This window comes from Salarias fasciatus, chromosome 22 (genome assembly GCF_902148845.1).
Source record: "Salarias fasciatus chromosome 22, fSalaFa1.1, whole genome shotgun sequence".
NCBI classification, from domain to species: Eukaryota; Metazoa; Chordata; class Actinopteri; order Blenniiformes; family Blenniidae; genus Salarias; species Salarias fasciatus.
The window spans coordinates 9,892,813-9,915,142 of NC_043765.1; the positions used below are offsets into that span (position 1 = coordinate 9,892,813).

General features: G+C 38.2%; 3 protein-coding genes across 15 annotated transcripts in view; 1 reads left to right on the top strand and 2 right to left on the bottom strand.

Moving 5' to 3' along the window:
* Positions 1-22,330, bottom strand: part of LOC115409065 (class I histocompatibility antigen, F10 alpha chain-like) — a 272,574-nt gene that overhangs the window by 168,943 nt on the left and 81,301 nt on the right. The gene's annotated exons all lie outside the window — the stretch shown is intronic.
* LOC115409066 (class I histocompatibility antigen, F10 alpha chain-like) overlaps positions 1-22,330 on the top strand; it is a 348,874-nt gene that overhangs the window by 51,021 nt on the left and 275,523 nt on the right. The window contains exons 3-4 of one of the 11 annotated variants that reach the window (XM_030120053.1): positions 12,237-12,515; positions 12,714-13,010. The exons of 9 other annotated variants lie outside the window; for them this stretch is intronic. In XM_030120053.1, coding sequence (XP_029975913.1) covers positions 12,237-12,515; positions 12,714-13,010 — 576 coding nt within the window. Of the gene's footprint in view, positions 1-12,236; positions 12,516-12,713; positions 13,011-15,671; positions 16,222-22,330 lie in introns of those variants that run through there. One more of the 11 variants, XM_030120048.1, reaches the window with a different exon arrangement.
* The window catches only part of LOC115409078 (class I histocompatibility antigen, F10 alpha chain-like), a 420,939-nt gene that overhangs the window by 16,585 nt on the left and 382,024 nt on the right, over positions 1-22,330 (bottom strand). The gene's annotated exons all lie outside the window — the stretch shown is intronic.

Here is a 22,330-nt window from a genome sequence, read left to right on the forward strand (position 1 = left end):
TGTTAAAAAACTAGCTTAAACATCTGCCTGGTAGCTTGTTAAAAACTAGCTTAAACATCTGCTAGCTTGATAAAAAAACTAGCTTAAACATCTGCTAGCTTGATGAAAAAAAAACTAGCTTGAACATCTGCTCGCTTGTTGAAAATTAGCTTAAAGATCAGCTAGCTTGTTAAAAACTAGCTTAAACATCTGCTAGCTTGTTAATTAACTAGCTTAAACATCTGTTAGCTTGATTAAAAAAACTAGCTTAAACATCTGCTAGCATGTTAAAAAACTAGCTTAAACGTCTGCTAGCTTGTTAAAAAACTAGCTTAAACATCTGCTAGCTTGTTAAAAACTAGCTTAAACATCTGCTAGCTTTAAAAAAAACTAGCTTAACATCTGCTACCTTGTTTAAAATCTAGCTTAAACATCTGCTAGCTTGTTAAATAACTAGCTTAAACATCTGTTAGCTTGATTAAAAAAACTAGCTTAAACATCTGCTAGCATGTTAAAAAACTAGCTTAAACGTCTACTAGCTTGTTAAAAAACTAGCTTAAACATCTGCTAGCTTGTTAAAAAAAAGCTTAAACATCTGCTAGCTTGATAAAAAAAAACTAGCTTAAACATCTGCTAGCTTGTTAAAAAAAAGCTTAAACATCTGCTGGCTTGATAAAAAAAACTAGCTTAAACATCTGCTAGCTTGATAAAAAAAAAGTAGCTTCAACATCTGCTAGCTTGTTAAAAACTAGCTTAAACATCTGCTAGCTTGATAAAAAAAACTAGCTTAAACATCTGCTGGCTTGATAAAAAAAAACTAGCTTAAACATCTGCTAGCTTGTTAAAAAAACTCGCTTAAACATCTGCTAGCTTGTTAAAAACTAGCTTAAACATCTGCTAGCATGTTAAAAAAAAGCTGAAACATCTGCTAGCTTGATTAAAAAAACTAGCTTAAACATCTGCTAGCTTGTTAAAAAACTAGCTTAATCGTCTGCTAGCTTGATAAAAAAAACTAGCTTAAACATCTGCTAGCTTGATAAAAAAACTAGCTTAAACATCTGCTAGCATGTTAAAAAAAAGCTTAAACATCTGCTAGCTTGTTAAAAAAAAACTAGCTAAACATCTGCTAGCTTGTTAAAAAAACTAGCTTAAACATCTGCTAGCTTGTTTAAAATCTAGCTTAAACATCTGCTAGCTTGTTAAAAAACTAGCTTAATCGTCTGCTAGCTTGATAAAAAAACTAGCTTAAACATCTGCTAGCTTGATAAAAAAAACTAGCTTAAACATCTGCTAGCATGTTAAAAAAAAGCTTAAACATCTGCTAGCTTGATAAAAAAATAAGCTTAAACATCTGCTAGCTTGTTAAAAAACTAGCTTAATCGTCTGCTGGCTTGATAAAAAAACTAGCTTAAACATCTGCTAGCTTGATAAAAAAAACTAGCTTAAACATCTGCTAGCATGTTAAAAAAAAGCTTAAACATCTGCTAGCTTGATAAAAAAAAAAGCTTAAACATCTGCTAGCATGTTAAAAAAAAGCTTAAACATCTGCTAGCTTGATAAAAAAAAACTAGCTTAAACATCTGCTAGCTTGATAAAAAAAAAACTAGCTTCAACATCTGCTAGCTTGATAAAAAAAAACTAGCTTCAACATCTGCTAGCTTGATAAAAAAAAACTAGCTTCAACATCTGCTAGCATGTTAAAAAACTAGCTTAAACATCTGCTAGCTTGTTAAAAACTAGCTTGAACATCTGCTGGCTTGATAAAAAAAACTAGCTTAAACATCTGCTAGCTTGTTAAAAACTAGCTTAAACATCTGCTAGCTTGTTAAAAAAAACTCGCTTAAACATCTGCTAGCTTGATAAAAAAACTAGCTTAAACATATGCTAGTGTGTTAAAAAACTAGCTTAAACATCTGCTAGCTTGATAAAAAAACTAGCTTAAACATATGCTAGCGTGTTAAAAAACTAGCTTAAACATCTGATAGCTTGTTAAATAACTAGCTTAAACATCTGTTAGCTTGATTAAAAAAACTAGCTTAAACATCTGCTAGCATGTTAAAAAACTAGCTTAAACGTCTGCTAGCTTGTTAAAAAACTAGCTTAAACATCTGCTAGCTTGTTAAAAACTAGCTTAAACATCTGCTAGCTTTAAAAAAAACTAGCTTAACATCTGCTACCTTGTTTAAAATCTAGCTTAAACATCTGCTAGCTTGTTAAATAACTAGCTTAAACATCTGTTAGCTTGATTAAAAAAACTAGCTTAAACATCTGCTAGCATGTTAAAAACTAGCTTAAACATCTGCTAGCATGTTAAAAACTAGCTTAAACGTCTACTAGCTTGTTAAAAAACTAGCTTAAACATCTGCTAGCTTGTTAAAAAAAAGCTTAAACATCTGCTAGCTTGATAAAAAAAAAACTAGCTTAAACATCTGCTAGCTTGTTAAAAACTAGCTTATACATCTGCTGGCTTGATAAAAAAAACTAGCTTAAACATCTGCTAGCTTGATAAAAAAAAAGTAGCTTCAACATCTGCTAGCTTGTTAAAAACTAGTTTAAACATCTGCTGGCTTGATAAAAAAAACCAGCTTAAACATCTGCTAGCTTGTTAAAAACTAGCTTAAACATCTGCTAGCTTGTTAAAAAAACTCGCTTAAACATCTGCTAGCTTGTTAAAAACTAGCTTAAACATCTGCTAGCATGTTAAAAAAAAGCTGAAACATCTGCTAGCTTGATTAAAAAAACTAGCTTAAACATCTGCTAGCTTGTTAAAAAACTAGCTTAATCGTCTGCTAGCTTGATAAAAAAAACTAGCTTAAACATCTGCTAGCATGTTAAAAAAAAGCTTAAACATCTGCTAGCTTGTTAAAAAAAAACTAGCTAAACATCTGCTAGCTTGTTAAAAAAACTAGCTTAAACATCTGCTAGCTTGTTTAAAATCTAGCTTAAACATCTGCTAGCTTGTTAAAAAACTAGCTTAATCCTCTGCTAGCTTGATAAAAAAACTAGCTTAAACATCTGCTAGCTTGATTAAAAAAAACTAGCTTAAACATCTGCTAGCATGTTAAAAAAAAAGCTTAAACATCTGCTAGCTTGATAAAAAAAACTAGCTTAAACATCTGCTAGCTTGATAAAAAAACTAGCTTAAACATATGCTAGCGTGTTAAAAAACTAGCTTAAACATCTGCTAGCTTGTTAAAAAACTAGCTTAATCGTCTGCTGGCTTGATAAAAAAACTAGCTTAAACATCTGCTAGCTTGATAAAAAAAACTAGCTTAAACATCTGCTAGCTTGATTAAAAAAAACTAGCTTAAACATCTGCTAGCATGTTAAAAAAAAGCTTAAACATCTGCTAGCTTGATAAAAAAAAAGCTTAAACATCTGCTAGCATGTTAAAAAAAAGCTTAAACATCTGCTAGCTTGATAAAAAAAAACTAGCTTAAACATCTGCTAGCTTGATAAAAAAAAAACTAGCTTCAACATCTGCTAGCTTGATAAAAAAAAACTAGCTTCAACATCTGCTAGCTTGATAAAAAAAAACTAGCTTCAACATCTGCTAGCATGTTAAAAAACTAGCTTAAACATCTGCTAGCTTGTTAAAAACTAGCTTGAACATCTGCTGGCTTGATAAAAAAAACTAGCTTAAACATCTGCTAGCTTGTTAAAAACTAGCTTAAACATCTGCTAGCTTGTTAAAAAAACTCGCTTAATCATCTGCTAGCTTGATAAAAAAACTAGCTTAAACATATGCTAGCGTGTTAAAAAACTAGCTTAAACATCTGCTAGCTTGATAAAAAAACTAGCTTAAACATATGCTAGCGTGTTAAAAAACTAGCTTAAACATCTGCTAGCTTGTTAAAAAAAAACTAGCTAAACATCTGCTAGCTTGTTAAAAAACTAGCTTAAACATCTGCTAGCTTGTTAAAAAACTAGCTTAATCGTCTGCTAGCTTGATAAAAAAACTAGCTTAAACATCTGCTAGCTTGATAAAAAAAACTAGCTTAAACATCTGCTAGCATGTTAAAAAAAAAAAGCTTAAACATCTGCTAGCTTGTTAAAAAAAAACTAGCTAAACATCTGCTAGCTTGTTAAAAAAACTAGCTTAAACATCTGCTAGCTTGTTTAAAATCTAGCTTAAACATCTGCTAGCTTGTTAAAAAACTAGCTTAATCGTCTGCTAGCTTGATAAAAAAACTAGCTTAAACATCTGCTAGCTTGATAAAAAAAACTAGCTTAAACATCTGCTACCTTGTTTAAAATCTAGCTTAAACGTCTGCTAGCTTGTTAAACAACTAGCTTAAACATCTGCTAGCATGTTAAAAAACTAGCTTAAACATCTGCTAGCATGTTAAAAAAAAGCTTAAACATCTGCTAGCTTGTTAAAAACTAGCTAAACATCTGCTAGCTTGATAAAAAAATAAGCTTAAACATATGCTAGCTTGTTAAAAAACTAGCTTAATCGTCTGCTAGCTTGATAAAAAAACTAGCTTAAACATCTGCTAGCATGTTAAAAAAAAGCTTAAACATCTGCTAGCTTTAAAAAAACTAGCTTAAACATCTGCTAGCTTGTTAAAAAACTAGCTTAAACATCTGCTAGCTTGTTAAAGACTAGCTTAAACATCTGCTACCTTGTTTAAAATCTAGCTTAAACGTCTGCTAGCTTGTTAAAAACTAGCTAAACATCTTCTAGCTTGATAAAAACTAGCTAAACATCTTCTAGCTTGTTAAGAACTAGCTAAACATCTGCTAGCTTGTTAAAAAACTAGCTTAAACATCTGCTAGCATGTTAAAAAAAAGCTTAAACATCTGCTAGCTTGTTAAAAACTAGCTAAACATCTGCTAGCTTGATAAAAAAACTAGCTTAAACATCTGCTAGCATGTTAAAAAAAAGCTTAAACATCTGCTAGCTTTAAAAAAACTAGCTTAAACATCTGCTAGCTTGTTAAAAAACTAGCTTAAACATCTGCTAGCTTGTTAAAAACTAGCTTAAACATCTGCTAGCTTGTTAAAAACTAGCTTAAACATCTGCTAGCTTGTTAAAAACTAGCTTAAACGTCTGCTAGCTTGTTAAACAACTAGCTTAAACATCTGCTAGCATGTTAAAAAACTAGCTTAAACATCTGCTAGCATGTTAAAAAAAAGCTTAAACATCTGCTAGCATGTTAAAAAAAAGCTTAAACATCTGCTAGCTTGATAAAAAAATAAGCTTCAACATATGCTAGCTTGATAAAAAAACTAGCTTAAACATCTGCTAGCTTGTTAAAAAACTAGCTTAAACATCTGCTAGCTTGTTAAAAACTAGCTTAAACATCTGCTACCTTGTTTAAAATCTAGCTTAAACGTCTGCTAGCTTGTTAAAAACTAGCTAAACATCTTCTAGCTTGATAAAAAAACTAGCTAAACATCTGCTAGATTGATAAAAACTAGCTAAACATCTTCTAGCTTGTTAAGAACTAGCTAAACATCTGCTAGCTTGTTAAAAAACTAGCTTAAACATCTGCTAGCATGTTAAAAAACTAGCTTAAACATCTGCTAGCATGTTAAAAAAAAGCTTAAACATCTGCTAGCTTGATAAAAAAAATAAGCTCAAACATCTGCTAGCATGTTAAAAAAAAGCTTAAACATCTGCTAGCTTGTTAAAAAAACTAGCTTAAACATCTGCTAGCATGTTAAAAAACTAGCTTAAACATCTGCTAGCATGTTAAAAAAAAGCTTAAACATCTGCTAGCTTGATAAAAAAAATAAGCTCAAACATCTGCTAGCATGTTAAAAAAAAGCTTAAACGTCTGCTAGCTTGTTAAAAAACTAGCTTAAACATCTGCTAGCATGTTAAAAAACTAGCTTAAACATCTGCTAGCATGTTAAAAAAAAGCTTAAACATCTGCTAGCTTGATAAAAAAAACTAGCTTAAACATCTGCTAGCTTGATAAAAAAACTAGCTTAAACATATGCTAGCGTGTTAAAAAACTAGCTTAAACATCTGCTAGCTTGTTTAAAATCTAGCTTAAACATCTGCTAGCTTGTTAAAAAACTAGCTTAATCGTCTGCTAGCTTGATAAAAAAAACTAGCTTAAACATCTGCTAGCATGTTAAAAAAAAAGCTTAAACATCTGCTAGCTTGTTAAAAAAAACTAGCTAAACATCTGCTAGCTTGTTAAAAAAACTAGCTTAAACATCTGCTAGCTTGTTAAAAAAACTAGCTTAAACATCTGCTAGCTTGATAAAAAAAACTAGCTTAAACATCTGCTAGCATGTTAAAAAACTAGCTTAAACATCTGCTAGCATGTTAAAAAAAAGCTTAAACATCTGCTAGCTTGTTAAAAACTAGCTAAACATCTTCTAGCATGTTAAAAAAAAGCTTAAACATCTGCTAGCTTGTTAAGAACTAGCTAAACATCTGCTAGCTTGATAAAAAAATAAGCTTAAACATATGCTAGCTTGTTAAAAAACTAGCTTAATCGTCTGCTAGCTTGATAAAAAAACTAGCTTAAACATCTGCTAGCTTTAAAAAAACTAGCTTAAACATCTGCTAGCTTGTTAAAAACTAGCTTAAACATCTGCTAGCTTTAAAAAAACTAGCTTAAACGTCTGCTAGCTTGTTAAAAAACTAGCTTAAACATCTGCTAGCATGTTAAAAAACTAGCTTAAACATCTGCTAGCATGTTAAAAAAAAGCTTAAACATCTGCTAGCTTGATAAAAAAAATAAGCTTAAACATCTGCTAGCTTGTTAAAAACTAGCTAAACATCTTCTAGCTTGATAAAAAAACTAGCTAAACATCTGCTAGATTGATAAAAACTAGCTAAACATCTGCTAGCTTGTTAAAAACTAGCTTAAACATCTGCTAGCTTGATAAAAAAAACTAGCTTAAACATCTGCTAGCTTGATAAAAAAACTAGCTTAAACATCTGCTAGCTTGTTAAAAAACTAGCTTAATCGCCTGCTAGCTTGATAAAAAAACTAGCTTAAACATCTGCTAGCTTGATAAAAAAAACTAGCTTAAACATCTGCTAGCTTGTTAAAAAACTAGCTTAATCGTCTGCTAGCTTGATAAAAAAAACTAGCTTAAACATTTGGTACCTTTAAAAAAAACTAGCTTAAACATCTGCCAGCTTGTTAAAAACTAGCTTAATCGTCTGCTAGCTTGATAAAAAAAACTAGCTTAAACATCTGCTAGCTTGATAAAAAAACTAGCTTAAACATCTGCTAGCTTGATAAAAAAACTAGCTTAAACATCTGCTAGCATGTTAAAAAAAAAAGCTTAAACATCTGCTAGCGTGTTAAAAAAACTAGCTTAAACATCTGCTAGCTTGTTTAAAATCTAGCTTAAACATCTGCTAGCTTGTTAAAAAACTAGCTTAATCGTCTGCTAGCTTGATAAAAAAAACTAGCTTAAACATCTGCTAGCTTGATAAAAAAAACTAGCTTAAACATCTGCTAGCTTGTTTAAAATCTAGCTTAAACATCTGCTAGCTTGTTAAAAAACTAGCTTAAACATCTGCTAGCATGTTAAAAAACTAGCTTAAACATCTGCTAGCATGTTAAAAAACTAGCTAAACATCTGCTAGCATGTTCAAGATGCTAGCTAAACATCTGCTAGCATGCTAAAGAAGCCAGCTAAACATCTGCTAGCATGCTAAAGAAGCGAGCTAAACATCTGCTAGCATGCTAAAGAAGCTAGCTAAACATCTGTTAGCATGCTAAAGAAGCTAGCTAAACATCTGCTAGCATGTTGAAGAAGCTAGCTAAACATCTGCTAGCATGTTAAAGAAGCTAGCTAAACATCTGATAGCATGCTAAAGAAGGTAGCTAAACATCTGCTAGCTTGATAAAAAAAACTAGCTTAAACATCTGCTAGCTTGATAAAAAAACTAGCTTAAACATCTGCTAGCTTGTTAAAAAACTAGCTTAATCGTCTGCTAGCTTGATAAAAAAACTAGCTTAAACATCTGCTAGCTTGTTTAAAATCTAGCTTAAACGTCTGCTAGCTTGATAAAAAAAATAAGCTTAAACATCTGCTAGATTGATAAAAACTAGCTAAACATCTGCTAGCTTGATAAAAAAAATAAGCTTCAACATCTGCTAGCATGTTAAAAAACTAGCTTAAACATCTGCTAGCTTGTTAAAAACTAGCTTGAACATCTGCTGGCTTGATAAAAAAAACTAGCTTAAACATCTGCTAGCTTGTTAAAAACTAGCTTAAACATCTGCTAGCTTGTTAAAAAAACTCGCTTAAACATCTGCTAGCTTGTTAAAAACTAGCTTAAACATCTGCTAGCTTGTTAAAAACTAGCTTAAACATCTGCTAGCATGTTAAAAAAAAAGCTTAAACATCTGCTAGCTTGATTAAAAAAACTAGCTTAACCGTCTGCTAGCTTGATAAAAAAAACTAGCTTAAACATCTGCTAGCTTGATAAAAAAACTAGCTTAAACATCTGCTAGCTTGTTAAAAAACTAGCTTAATCGCCTGCTAGCTTGATTAAAAAACTAGCTTAAACATCTGCTAGCTTGATAAAAAAAACTAGCTTAAACATCTGCTAGCTTGTTAAAAAAAACTAGCTTAATCGTCTGCTAGCTTGATAAAAAAAACTAGCTTAAACATTTGCTACCTTTAAAAAAAACTAGCTTAATCGTCTGCTAGCTTGATAAAAAAACTAGCTTAAACATCTGCTAGCATGTTAAAAAAAAGCTTAAACATCTGCTAGCTTGATAAAAAAAACTAGCTTAAACATCTGCTAGCTTGATAAAAAAACTAGCTTAAACATCTGCTAGCATGTTAAAAAACTAGCTTAAACATCTGCTAGCTTGTTAAAAACTAGCTTAATCGTCTGCTAGCTTGATAAAAAAAACTAGCTTAAACATCTGCTAGCTTGATAAAAAAACTAGCTTAAACATCTGCTAGCTTGATAAAAAAACTAGCTTAAACATCTGCTAGCATGTTAAAAAACGAGCTTAAACATCTGCTAGCTTGTTAAAAAACTAGCTTAAACATCTGCTAGCTTGTTAAAAAAAAGCTTAAACATCTGCTAGCTTGATAAAAAAATAAGCTTAAACATCTGCTAGCATGCTAAAGAAGCTAGCGAAACATCTGCTAGCATGTTAAAGAAGCTAGCTAAACATCTGCTAGCATGCTAAAGAAGCTAGCGAAACATCTGCTAGCATGTTAAAGAAGCTAGCTAAACATCTGCTAGCATGCTAAAGAAGCTAGCGAAACATCTGCTAGCATGTTAAAGAAGCTAGCTAAACATCTGCTAGCATGTTCAAGATGCTAGCTAAACATCTGCTAGCATGCTAAAGAAGCTAGCTAAACATCTGCTAGCATGCTAAAGAAGCTAGCTAAACACCTGCTAGCATGTTAAAGAAGCTAGCTAAACATCTGCTAGCATGTTAAAGAAGCTAGCTAAACATCTGCTAGCATGCTAAAGAAGCTAGCTAAACATCTGCTAGCATGTTAAAGAAGCTAGCTAAACATCTGCTAGCATGCTAAAGAAGCTAGCTAAACATCTGCTAGCATGTTCAAGATGCTAGCTAAACATCTGCTAGCATGCTAAAGAAGCTAGCTAAACATCTGCTAGCATGTTAAAGAAGCTAGCTAAACATCTGCTAGCATGCTAAAGAAGCTAGCTTAACATCTGCTAGCATGTTAAAGAAGCTAGCTAAACATCTGATAGCATGCTAAAGAAGCTAGCTAAACATCTGCTAGCATGTTAAAGAAGCTAGCTAAACATCTGCTAGCATGTTAAAGAAGCTAGCTAAACATCTGCTAGCATGCTAAAGAAGCTAGCTAAACATCTGCTAGCATGTTAAAGAAGCTAGCTAAACATCTGCTAGCATGTTAAAGAAGCTAGCTAAACGCTAGCATGTTAAAGAAGCTAGCTAAACATCTGCTAGCATGTTAAAGAAGCTAGCTAAACATCTGCTAGCATGTTAAAGAAGCTAGCTAAACATCTGCTAGCATGTTAAAGAAGCTAGCTAAACATCTGCTAGCATGTTAAAGAAGCTAGCTAAACATCTGCTAGCATGTTCAAGATGCTAGCTAAACATCTGCTAGCATGCTAAAGAAGCCAGCTAAACATCTGCTAGCATGCTAAAGAAGCGAGCTAAACATCTGCTAGCATGCTAAAGAAGCTAGCTAAACATCTGTTAGCATGCTAAAGAAGCTAGCTAAACATCTGCTAGCATGTTGAAGAAGCTAGCTAAACATCTGCTAGCATGTTAAAGAAGCTAGCTAAACATCTGATAGCATGCTAAAGAAGGTAGCTAAACATCTGCTAGCATGCTAAAGAAGCTAGCTTAACATCTGCTAGCATGTTAAAGAAGCTAGCTAAACATCTGATAGCATGCTAAAGAAGCTAGCTAAACATCTGCTAGCATGTTAAAGAAGCTAGCTAAACATCTGCTAGCATGTTAAAGAAGCTAGCTAAACATCTGCTAGCATGTTAAAGAAGCTAGCTAAACATCTGCTAGCATGCTAAAGAAGCTAGCTTAACATCTGCTAGCATGTTAAAGAAGCTAGCTAAACATCTGATAGCATGCTAAAGAAGCTAGCTAAACATCTGCTAGCATGTTAAAGAAGCTAGCTAAACATCTGCTAGCATGCTAAAGAAGCTAGCTAAACATCTGCTAGCATGTTAAAGAAGCTAGCTAAACATCTGCTAGCATGTTAAAGAAGCTAGCTAAACATCTGCTAGCATGTTAAAGAAGCTAGCTAAACATCTGCTAGCATGTTAAAGAAGCTAGCTAAACATCTGCTAGCATGTTAAAGAAGCTAGCTAAACATCTGCTAGCATGTTAAAGAAGCTAGCTAAACATCTGCTAGCATGTTAAAGAAGCTAGCTAAACATCTGCTAGCATGTTAAAGAAGCTAGCTAAACATCTGCTAGCATGTTCAAGATGCTAGCTAAACATCTGCTAGCATGCTAAAGAAGCTAGCTAAACATCTGTTAGCATGCTAAAGAAGCTAGCTAAACATCTGCTAGCATGTTGAAGAAGCTAGCTAAACATCTGCTAGCATGTTAAAGAAGCTAGCTAAACATCTGATAGCATGCTAAAGAAGGTAGCTAAACATCTGCTAGCATGCTAAAGAAGCTAGCTTAACATCTGCTAGCATGTTAAAGAAGCTAGCTAAACATCTGCTAGCATGTTCAAGATGCTAGCTAAACATCTGCTAGCATGCTAAAGAAGCCAGCTAAACATCTGCTAGCATGCTAAAGAAGCGAGCTAAACATCTGCTAGCATGCTAAAGAAGCTAGCTAAACATCTGTTAGCATGCTAAAGAAGCTAGCTAAACATCTGCTAGCATGTTGAAGAAGCTAGCTAAACATCTGCTAGCATGTTAAAGAAGCTAGCTAAACATCTGATAGCATGCTAAAGAAGGTAGCTAAACATCTGCTAGCATGCTAAAGAAGCTAGCTTAACATCTGCTAGCATGTTAAAGAAGCTAGCTAAACATCTGATAGCATGCTAAAGAAGCTAGCTAAACATCTGCTAGCATGTTAAAGAAGCTAGCTAAACATCTGCTAGCATGTTAAAGAAGCTAGCTAAACATCTGCTAGCATGTTAAAGAAGCTAGCTAAACATCTGCTAGCATGCTAAAGAAGCTAGCTTAACATCTGCTAGCATGTTAAAGAAGCTAGCTAAACATCTGATAGCATGCTAAAGAAGCTAGCTAAACATCTGCTAGCATGTTAAAGAAGCTAGCTAAACATCTGCTAGCATGCTAAAGAAGCTAGCTAAACATCTGCTAGCATGTTAAAGAAGCTAGCTAAACATCTGCTAGCATGTTAAAGAAGCTAGCTAAACATCTGCTAGCATGTTAAAGAAGCTAGCTAAACATCTGCTAGCATGCTAAAGAAGCTAGCTAAACATCTGCTAGCATGTTAAAGAAGCTAAATGAAATGTGAGGACGACACATTCCAGTCACATGAGAGCGTTGTGAAGTCGGGCTCAGACTGGAGGAAATCCAGTTTCTGTTGCTTCCTCACACCAATGTGAATCTCACTTCAAGACTTTTCAACAAAGTGTCCAAACATTTGACTGCAGCCATTCAGAACCTCACTTCATTGCCTTTGTCTTCAGTTCCACTGAACAAAGTTGCTGAATGAATCCAAACCACTGATTGATGATGAAAAAGCTGCGACGCGTCAACATGGAGCTGAATCCAGAAGAAATCCATCAAGTCAGAGTCCTGATCACACACCAACACTCACTCACTGTGTGTGTGTGTGTGTGTGTGTGTGTGTGTGTCTTTCTGTCTCTCAGGTGTTCATATTCTCCAGAAGATGTATGGTTGTGAATGGGACGAGGAAACTGATGAAGTGAACGGATATTATCAGTTTGGTTTCGATGGAGAAGATTTCATCTCTTTAGACATGAAGACAGAAACATGGATCGCTCCAGTTCAACAGGCTGTTCCCTCTAAACACAAGTTGGACAATGACAAAGCACATATAGCTTATCTTAAAAACTACCACAGTAAAGAATGTCCTGACTGGCTGAAGAAGTATGTGGAGTTTGGTCGGAGCTCACTGATGAGAAAAGGTAAAATGTTTGGAGTTTGTCTCTCAGCTTCTCTTCTTTCATGCTGCTCTCAGCATCTCCTCTCCTCTCTCCATCTGGCCTTCCTTCATCCCTCTTTCCATGGCCCGTCTCTTCCTGGCTGCAGTGGCTGACATGAGAGAGAAAGAGTGTCGAGAAGAATCCAGTAAAGTGTGAGGTGTCTTCCTGCTTGTTCTCCAGATCTTCCCTCAGTGTCTCTCCTCCAGAAGACTCCCTCCTCTCCGCTCACCTGCCACGCTACAGGTTTCTACCCCGACAGAGCCGACTTGTTCTGGAAGAAAGACGAGGAGGAGCTCCATGAGGACGTGGTCAAAGGAGAGATCCTCCCCAACCATGACGGGAGCTTCCAGATGAGCGTTGATCTGGATCTTTCAGGGCTCAAAGATGAAGACTGGGGGAGGTACAGCTGTGTGTTTCATCTGGCTGGAGGACAGGAAGTCTCCAAGAGACTGGACAAACGGGACATCAGGACCAACATCAGGACCATCTGGAGAAATGGTGGCGGAGAAGACACTGATGGAGGTCAGAGACTCTTCATTTCACTCTCATTCTCTCCTGTGTCTTTTGTTCCGTTCTGATCAGGGATGCTCATCGTTAACCGTTTCACTGTTAACCGACAACAGGAACTTTGACCGATTAATACTGTCAGGTTTTTAAAATTTTTTAGCTCCAGCTGCAGCAGAGCTCTCCTCAGAGCCGTGCGTCTTCGTGCACGCTGGCACGCTTCGTGATAATGACCTATGAGGTTGATTTAAAATTGATAAATAAATATTTCATGTAGAAAAGTATCGCACGTTGATCTGGTCAGCCTCCGTTCTCGTCTGGTCACGTGACGTGTAGCAAGGTGCAGATTGGATCCAGGATAACACGCTACAACAGGGAGCCTTGCAAGTATGCCGGGAAAGTGCTCGTTCAGCAACATTTGGCTGTACACAGAAAAATATAAACCACAGCAGGAGAAGACGGAGGACAAAGGCAAAGCTAGACGTGTCGTCTGCAGTGAGAGGTTTCATGTCTCCCACATCGGGGAGGCAGCATTGACGAGCCGGGCTGAAGGAGCAAAGCACCAAGCTGCTGTGGCTGCCCGCGAAGCAGAAGCTGGCCCCGTCACAAGCTTTATGTGACCCCAGAGGACAGGTCTGTGACCTCTGTGACCCCAGAGGACAGGTCTGTGACCCCAGAGGACAGGTCTGTGACCCCAGAGGACAGGTCTGTGACCCCAGAGGACAGGTCTGTGACCGGCTTGTGTTTGATTCCTCCTGGTTCCACAGCAGCAGTGCACCAGACAAATTTACCTCAATTTTTTTTAAGTTAGGTGGGGCCGAGTTGATCGGGGGCTGGAGTCGAGTTGGTCAGGGACGACTTGGCTCGGGGCCGGTGAGGTCAGGGACGACTTGGCTCGGGGCCGATGCGACTGGTTCCGGACGACTGTGACTCCGGCTGTTTGCAGCAGCGGTTTCGCCGCCTTGATCTTGAAACAGGGACTTTCCCCAATGCTGTCACCAGGCATGAAGTGCTAACTGCAGACGTATTATGGGCGCTAAAGGGAGGCAGTGCTAACCTTTCATACAAGTCATGTGAGGTGGAAAATGCGAACGTTTCAGAGAGAGGGTTGCGGTTTGGCCACATATCAATAACTACGTGGGGATGGTGGGGAGAGGCGAGCTCCCCAACAACACAACGTATCTTACCTGATGGAAACTAATTGCTGGTATATCAGTGTTAGTTGAAACATTTCTTTTGTATGAAGCCATTGTCAGATCTATCTTTTGACAGTTCCTCTGTGGTGATTTATTATTATTACATAATTTTATTCCTATATTTCATTCATACATTGATGTTTTCGAGGTCAGCAATAGTCATGGAAACTTGCTGCCAAGTCACGGCAAAGTCATGGAAATGTGTTGGTTTAAATGTGTCTGAACCCTGTTCAGAGAAAATGAAGCTCACACATTGTCAGGACGTTATCATGAAGTATTAAAGTTTATTTTGCCTTTTTTTCCTGTTTCTGAATCGCGGGGCGGCGCCGGAGCGATTAGTTACTTTCACTTCTGTCAGCAGACCTCCTCCTCCCTCCAGACAGTCTGCTCTCTCCCTCCACCACTTTTTCTTTCTCTGGGTGTCTTTCAGTGGAGCATCAGGCTGGAGCTCCGTCTGCCGTCACTTTTACCGTCATGTCTTGTCTGCTGTGGCGCTCTGGCGCATGCGTACACCGGAGTGACCTGCGCACAACCCGGTCACAAAATCTGGCTGCTGCACGGACCAATGCACAGCGCACATGCACGCAGACATGTGAAGCGGACAGGCCTTAAATGTTATCAGTTAATGGTGATTCACCGGCGTCGGTTCTCCCTAAAATGTGCCTCCGAGTTCTGATGTTTCTCTTTGTTGACAGCAGCTTCACTCCTATCAGTGTGTTTTTATCTGCTCAACAGTTCAAGAAGCTCAATAACTTCCTGCTTTTTCTGAGTTTCTCTTGAAAAGTTTTTCTCACCACCGTCCAGTTTTTCTGCTTGTTTTGGTTTTGATTCTCTGAATTCCTGTTTTCTGCTCACATCATTCCGTGACTCTGTGTCTGAGGAGCTCATCTGAAGAAGGAACAATCTGCTCTGATAACACAATCCACTGCTTCTGCTGTTTCTATGAGGCAGGAGAGGATTATTGATCAGGGGAGACGACCTCTGACAATCCATCTGGAATCTAGATGATGGAAACAGAGACACTCCTCACTGACCAGCTGTTTCTCTGCAGGGTTTCCCACTGGACTGATTGGAGGAGTGTTGGGAGCGATTGCTGTTGTGGTCCTGGCAGGCATTGGATTCATCATCTACAAGAAGAAACATCCTAAAGGTAAAGTAGAAACTCTCCTTTCCTCATCAGGATCATTGATGTGTGTGTGTTGAACCTGAAGGAGGGTTTGGAGTGGAAAAGAGTGGTCGTCATGGTAACCTCCTCCCTCTTTCTCCTGCTGTTTTTCAGGGTCCAGTAGTACCAGCAGTGAGTACTTTCCTATTTCCTTTCATCAGGATGTTTCAGTGTTGTTTGATGTTCCTTTCTGTTGTTTCTGCCTTCAAGCTGACTTCTTGCTTTGGAACATGTTTCATGTGTTTCCAACAAGTTTTGCTCTTTGTTTTCTAGAATCTGACACTTCCTCTTCATCAGGAGAAGAAGCCATGCAGAGCATGTTAAAAACCTCTTCATGAAGGAAGAGTCCAGAGAGGCTCCAGTCATTGAGTCTGATGGAGCAAGAGCCAAAAGAAATGATGGAGAAGTTGCTGATTGCTCCACTTTGAGCTGCTCTCCAGGATGAAACATGAAATGAATCAGTTTCCATTTTCTTAATATCAGTGTGAAGTGATGAGGATGAGGGGATTACGGTAATCCAGGTTGTCTTCACTAGATTAGAACTGATGTGTTGAGCGAGTTTCTCTCCTCCACTGATTTCCTCCTGACTAAACTATTGATCTGCTTCATTCACTTGTTGCTTCTCATCACTTCCTTCTGATCTTTTCTTGGTTTTATTTGATCTCAGATGGTGAAATGTTTTCTTTGCAGAAACCAGGAGCTTTTTCCTTTAATGTGTCAGTTCCTCACATTCATTGTTGGTTTCATGAGATGTTGTTTTTCTTTTTCAATCATATTTATGGTGTGTTTTGAGCCTCTGAATAAAGTTCTCCATAATCCAGAATCCCTCAGTCTTCAAGTCTTATTTGGATTCATATTTTTTTTATTTTCTATCCTTATTGAGATTTCTAGTATTCTCAGTCAGTTCCAAAGTGTTTCCTGAAGTGACTCCATGTAGAACAAAGTGTTTCCTGAAGTGACTCCAGGTTCTTCAGTTGGTTGGTTGGTTGAGTGGAAGATGGAACTGGAACCCTCCACTGACCACAGCCAGAGGTTGGACCAGGAGATCTCCACTGTTTCTACTGCAGCAGCTCATCATGTCCACATCTGGAGTTGTGGAGTTTCTTGATGTTCCAGTTTGGTCCTGACAGAAGCTTGGCAGTGCTCGGCCTCTCTTGGCCTTCAGCAGTTGGAGAATCTCTTTTACTGAATCACAGGAAGGAGTTGATCAGCCTGTCAAGAGGAAGATGAAATAATCTGAGGATGAATATTGGAACCTGTTGAAAACCTGAGGAGTCTGAAACATAAAACAGGAAGTCATCTGCATACAGTGACAGCTTGTGTGTTAATCTCCTGAACTTGATGACCTTAAATCTATTTCCATGATGGAGTCAGATGGCCGACGGTTCCACGGCAACAACAAAGGTCAACACGGGTCAATCCTTGGGCCACTTCTTTTTTCTTTTTTCTGCTTCCTCTGGGATCTGTTCTCCGGAGGTTTGGTGTGTCCTTCCATCTTTATGCTGATGACTGTCAAATCTCTGTCCCTCTGAAGTGTGAAGATTCATTCAGTGCTGCTCAACTCTTGGAGAGCATTAATGCCACTAAGGACTGGATGTCAGAAGATGTTTTGTGTCTCAGTGACAGTAAACTGAGGTTCTTCTGGTTGGTCCTAGTGAGGTCAGCAGTAAACCTGTTCACTTGGGGCCTTTGACTCAGTTTGTTCAGCCCACTGTTACCAACCTTGGTGTTAAAATGGACCATGACCTCAAGCTTGATAAGCAAATTAGTGCTGTTGTGAAATCAAGGTTTTTCCATCTGAGACAACTTGCTAAGGTGAAGTCTTTCCTCTCAAGACACAGTTTTGAAATACTGATTCATGCTTTTGTTCCAACTCGGCTGGACTATTGTAACGCTCTTCACGCCGGCATTGAGGAGAGTTTACTGAAGCGTCTGCAGCTCGTCCAAAATGCTGCAGCTCGCCTTTTAACTGGCACACGAAGATATGATCACGTATCTCCAGTGTTGTCGTCACTTTATTGGCTTCCTGTCCGCTACCGGACTGATTTTAAAACTCTTTTATTTGTCTTCAGATCTTTGAATGGTCTTGCCCACCATATTAGTCTGAACTGTTGGTCCTTATGTGCCGGACGTCGTCTCAGATCAGCAAACAAGGCTCTACTCGCCGTTCCTGACACAAACTTCAAACGTAGGAGTTACTGAGTGTTTTCTACTGTCGGTCCGACATTGTGGAATGATTCACCTCTGCACATAAAGCAATCGGATTCTCTTCTTGTTTTTAAGTCCCGCCTTAAGACTCACTTCTTTTCTTTGGCTTTTAACTGGTGTGAGACTGTATTTTACTGAAAAGTTGCCAGTGTTGTCTTATTAATATGCTTATGTCTACTTCTATTGTTTCACTCTGTGTTTGTGCAGCACTTTGGTCAACATTGTTGTTTGTAGTAGTGCTTTATAAATAAACTGGACTGGATTGGAACAAAGAGCTGCCTTGCCTGTGGGCTCAGGAGAGAGGGAACAGGCTGGATCTAATTCTGCTGATGTTCACTGAACCAACCAGGGATGTGTAGAGTAACCGGATCCAGGAAATCAATCAGTGCTGAAGCTCAACCTGTTCAGAATGTAGAACATGTATCTCCATTCCACCAGCTCAAAGGACTTTACAGCGTCTGAAGAAAGAAGAATCAGGAGAGTTTGTAGTTTTTAGAGTAAATAATATGAAACAACCATCTGGTGTGAAAGAAGGAATGTCTCCCAGGAATGAAGCCGATTGGTCTGGATGTATCGATCAGCTGCTACAAACACAACATGAACTTCAGAGTCAGGAGAGAAGAAACTAGAGCTGAGTTCTGAACACTTTATTCCAGTTTTAAAGCTGGTTAAGTTCCATTGATCTGATCATTAAGAGCTGATGTTCCATTTGAACTTTGAGATAATACAGGCTGTAGTACAGCAACAATATAATAATGATAATAATAATCATCACCATCATCCAGAGTCCATAGAAATAAAGCTCTGAGGGATATTTTCTGACAGGATGAAGTTCACCTGTTGTCACATCTCTGAAGGAGGATTTGACTTTTCCACATGATGAAATGATCCAGCAGCTTTTTGAGATGCAGATCAAAAGTTTGTTCTGTCAGATGAATCAAAATGAGTCTGAAGATTTCAGGCTCCATCCACAGGTTCTTTTCTGAAGCTTTCTTTTCCAGCTGGTCTTCAACATGTTGCTGCTGCTCTGCTCCTCTTCCAGTGTGGCTTCTTTCTTTTCCTGTGAAGAAAACCTGTTGAAGTGAAATCTGCCCGGCAACTGATGACCAGTCACAGACTGAGCTCTGACTCAGAGCTTCCAGATGGGATTATTTCAACTCTGAACACAGAAAAACTCAATAAAACTTCAGTTTGATGTTTTCATGTTGTTCATTTAGTTTTAATAGATCTTTCTTTGATGCTGTAGTGATGAAATTTGGGGAAACTGATGTTTTTTTGGAGCAACTCCAGACGACAAGTCAGTCCCTTCTCTAAAGCTCTCTGGCGCCCCTGCTGGTGGGGCTCCATGCTGCACTTGGGGCTCCTCCAGGAACAGCCCAGCCAGCAGAAGAAGCCCCATCTCCTCCTGCTCTCTGCTGGGAGTCTTCCTCTGGGGTCCTGGATGCTCGTCCTGCTCCTGCTGCTCACTGAACTGGTTGTGGAAACGTTTCTTTCAGACTCGCCGCTGCACCACGCCCTGGGTCAGCGGTCTGATTCCCTCCCAGCGTCTCTGATAGAAGCTCCACATCACTTCTTCCTGTCAGGAAGCGTCCCGCTGTTTTAAAAGTGGAACTTGACGCTCCGCTGGACTAATGAGCTTCACTCCAGCAGCAGGTCTGCGTGGCTTCTCCTCCATCAATCCAGCCTTTAATGAAGGAGCAGACAGCCTGACGAGCACAACCCAAACCACAGCGTGACCACGAGGATTCAGCAGGTCTGAGAGAAGACTGTCACCTCCTGCTGAGGCTCCTTCAGGAGGAACAGACTGCTCTGAAACATGACGTCTGTGTTGCGCTGATCCTTCCAGAGACTCAAACAGAGACGTTTGGCTTCATGGATCCAGTTCTGCTTCCTTTCAGGAGGGTTTGCTGTTTTGTTCACGGCTTCATCTGTTTCTACACATTGAGTGTGAATCAGGCCAGACAGCATGAACAGCTCCTCACTGATGAAGAACTTTGTTCACTGATCAGTCAGTCTTTCCCTCCAGGCCTCTGGTTCAGTCAGTCCCTCAAACTAAACACAGCGGAGTTTGACTCCTGAACAAAAAGCAGGAACTGGATGAGAACAAGCTGCTTTAAAAAGAACCAAGTCCTTCATCAAACAGGAGAATCCAGGAAACTTCAAGTTTAACAAGTGAACTAGTAGAAAGGATCAAATAGTGGAGCGGTGGGGGAAATGACTGTGGAGCTGCAATGCATTATGGGAGTTTGGGATGGGATTTGCAAGATTATGTGGTTTATTGTGATGTTGTGGTGTTTTTGGTCGTTGTGTTTTGTTGTGTTCTTGTAGTTTAGTTCATCTAAATAATATCATTCATTCATTCATTCATTCATTCATTCATTTATTTATTAATTTCAGGCAATCATATTCACTATTTGGGACAACATACTGGACACCCGTTCATCAACTGAAACCAAAGAAACAAAATTTACAATATACTAAATGACAAAAAAAATGCCTGAAAGGGAGTGGGACGAAGAAAACTTATTAAACCCCACCCCGATAATGTTCATATATAACATACAATATTTTTCCTGCAACTCATTTCAAAACGATTTCGAGACACATATTCTTCTTTTATATACGGCAGCTTCGAACACAAATTAAACATGTCATGAGCAGTTGAGTGAAGTTAAGAACAATATGCCAGCAATGGTAATAGACAATACCAGCAATGATAAGAGAACTAAACACACATTGACAGAACACCGATATACATTTAAGACCCTCTTCGAGCATATTGTGACCAGATCAACTGTTTATAGAGCAATTTGAATCTGTGAATATTGTTACATTGTTTATATTGTAAACTCAGTCTGTTCCAGAGTTTCACTCCACGTACAGACACACAAAAACTTTTGCGAGCTGTTCGAACTCTGGGTAATGTGAACTCACCATAGCCTCTCAAATCATACGCTCCCTCCCGGACATCAAAAATCTTTTGTAAATTTGCGGGTAACATATTGTTAAAAGCTTTGTATAGGATTGTAGATGTATTATAATTGACAAGGTCCTGAAATTTGAGCAACTTTGACTTAAGAAACAGTTCATGTGTATGATCCAGAAACCCAACCTTATGAATGATGCACAACGCCTATTTCTGCAATTTGAATAAGGGAATTGTTGTATTTTGGTCAGTGTTCCCCCATACTTCCACACAATATGTAAAATATGGCAGAACTAATGTACAGTACAGAGCACGGAGTGCATCCTCATCAAGGTATGGTTTTACTTTATTTAAAATTAAGAGGTTTTTGGAAATTTTGTTTTTTATGTGTCTGATGTGGGGTTTCCATGAAAACCATTAATGTTCATGTTGGACCAGCAGGGACAAGTGTGTGTTTCATCCTGTCCTGCTGCTGCTTCTACTCAGACTGTCTAACTTAATTTATCATGTTTTTATGGATAGTAAAGAAAAACCTGTTATGTGAAAACTTTCTTCTCTGATCTATGTGAGTAAACACTATAAAGGTTCAGTGTTGTCAATAGAATTCTGCAATAAAACTGATGCACAACTACAATGTGTATTAATAATGTATGATCAGAATAATGTCTGAACACAGAAGAGTAAACTTGTTCTACACTTAAAGAATGTTTCAATAAACTATAATACAGTGGCGGACCGTGCATTTCACACTAAGGCCTTCAGAACAGATCCGCCTGAACCAATCCACCTCTCAATAACTATTTTGTCTACAAAAAAAATCTTATTATGCAGATATGCATATAAAGAGTTGTTGCACAGCAGATAGATACTTGTGCAGCCAGAATAAATGCCTTTGCTGAAGTGCACAATTCTCCTACATCTGTGCACATACAATGAGCATCAACAACTTAATAAAACAGCAATATTATTTAGGAAAAGAGGAACATTTTACTCACCAAAATCCCGATTATTTGAAAACAAAATCCATCCTCCTTTGCTTCCTCAAAAAGAGTTAATTTGCTCTGTCATATAGATTATCCGTGCGTTTCAGTTCCATAAAGCCAGGACTGAAAGTCCAGCTGCCCTGTGGTATTTCTGGCATAAGTTTTATTTCTCTTCAGGTCTTCTTCTTCTTCTTCTTTGGAATAATTGAGGTATGCGACCAACAACTTAGGTGCATACCGCCCCCTACTGTATCTCTTGGTGAATGTAAATCAGAGGGCCTGGATATGCTGTTGTTAGTGTACGCAAGCTGGAAGGCGCTGAGTCGCCAACTCGAATTCCGATTGGTTGAAGCAACTGTCTGATTGGTTGAAGCAGCTGTCTGTTTGACGCTTCACTTTACTTTACTGCGCCATCAGGAACGGACTGTGAAGGCCTCGGGCAGATTTCTTTGACCCTAGCAACAGATGATGCCTGAAGTCTGATTGGTTAAATGATTTAAAGCTGCTGTAGGCAGGATTTTGCTAGTCAGTGCTAATTTTTCTGTGTTTTCTTTGGATTAAATGTTAGAGTATCCATTGATAATCTTTTAGGAGTGTAGCATAATTGCACTACCGCGAGGCGCAGCGTTTCCATCTGTCTCTGTTCTGAGCTGAAAAGGAATCTCGACAGCTCCAGGTATCTTTGACCAATCAGAAGAGCCCATGAGGCTCTAACCGTGATTGGTCGAGGGGCGTTCATCGCACGTTCTTGTAGGAGGGGCTTAACTTGCGTAAGGGCATGATGTCAGAGAAAACAGGACAGGATTGGCTGTGCT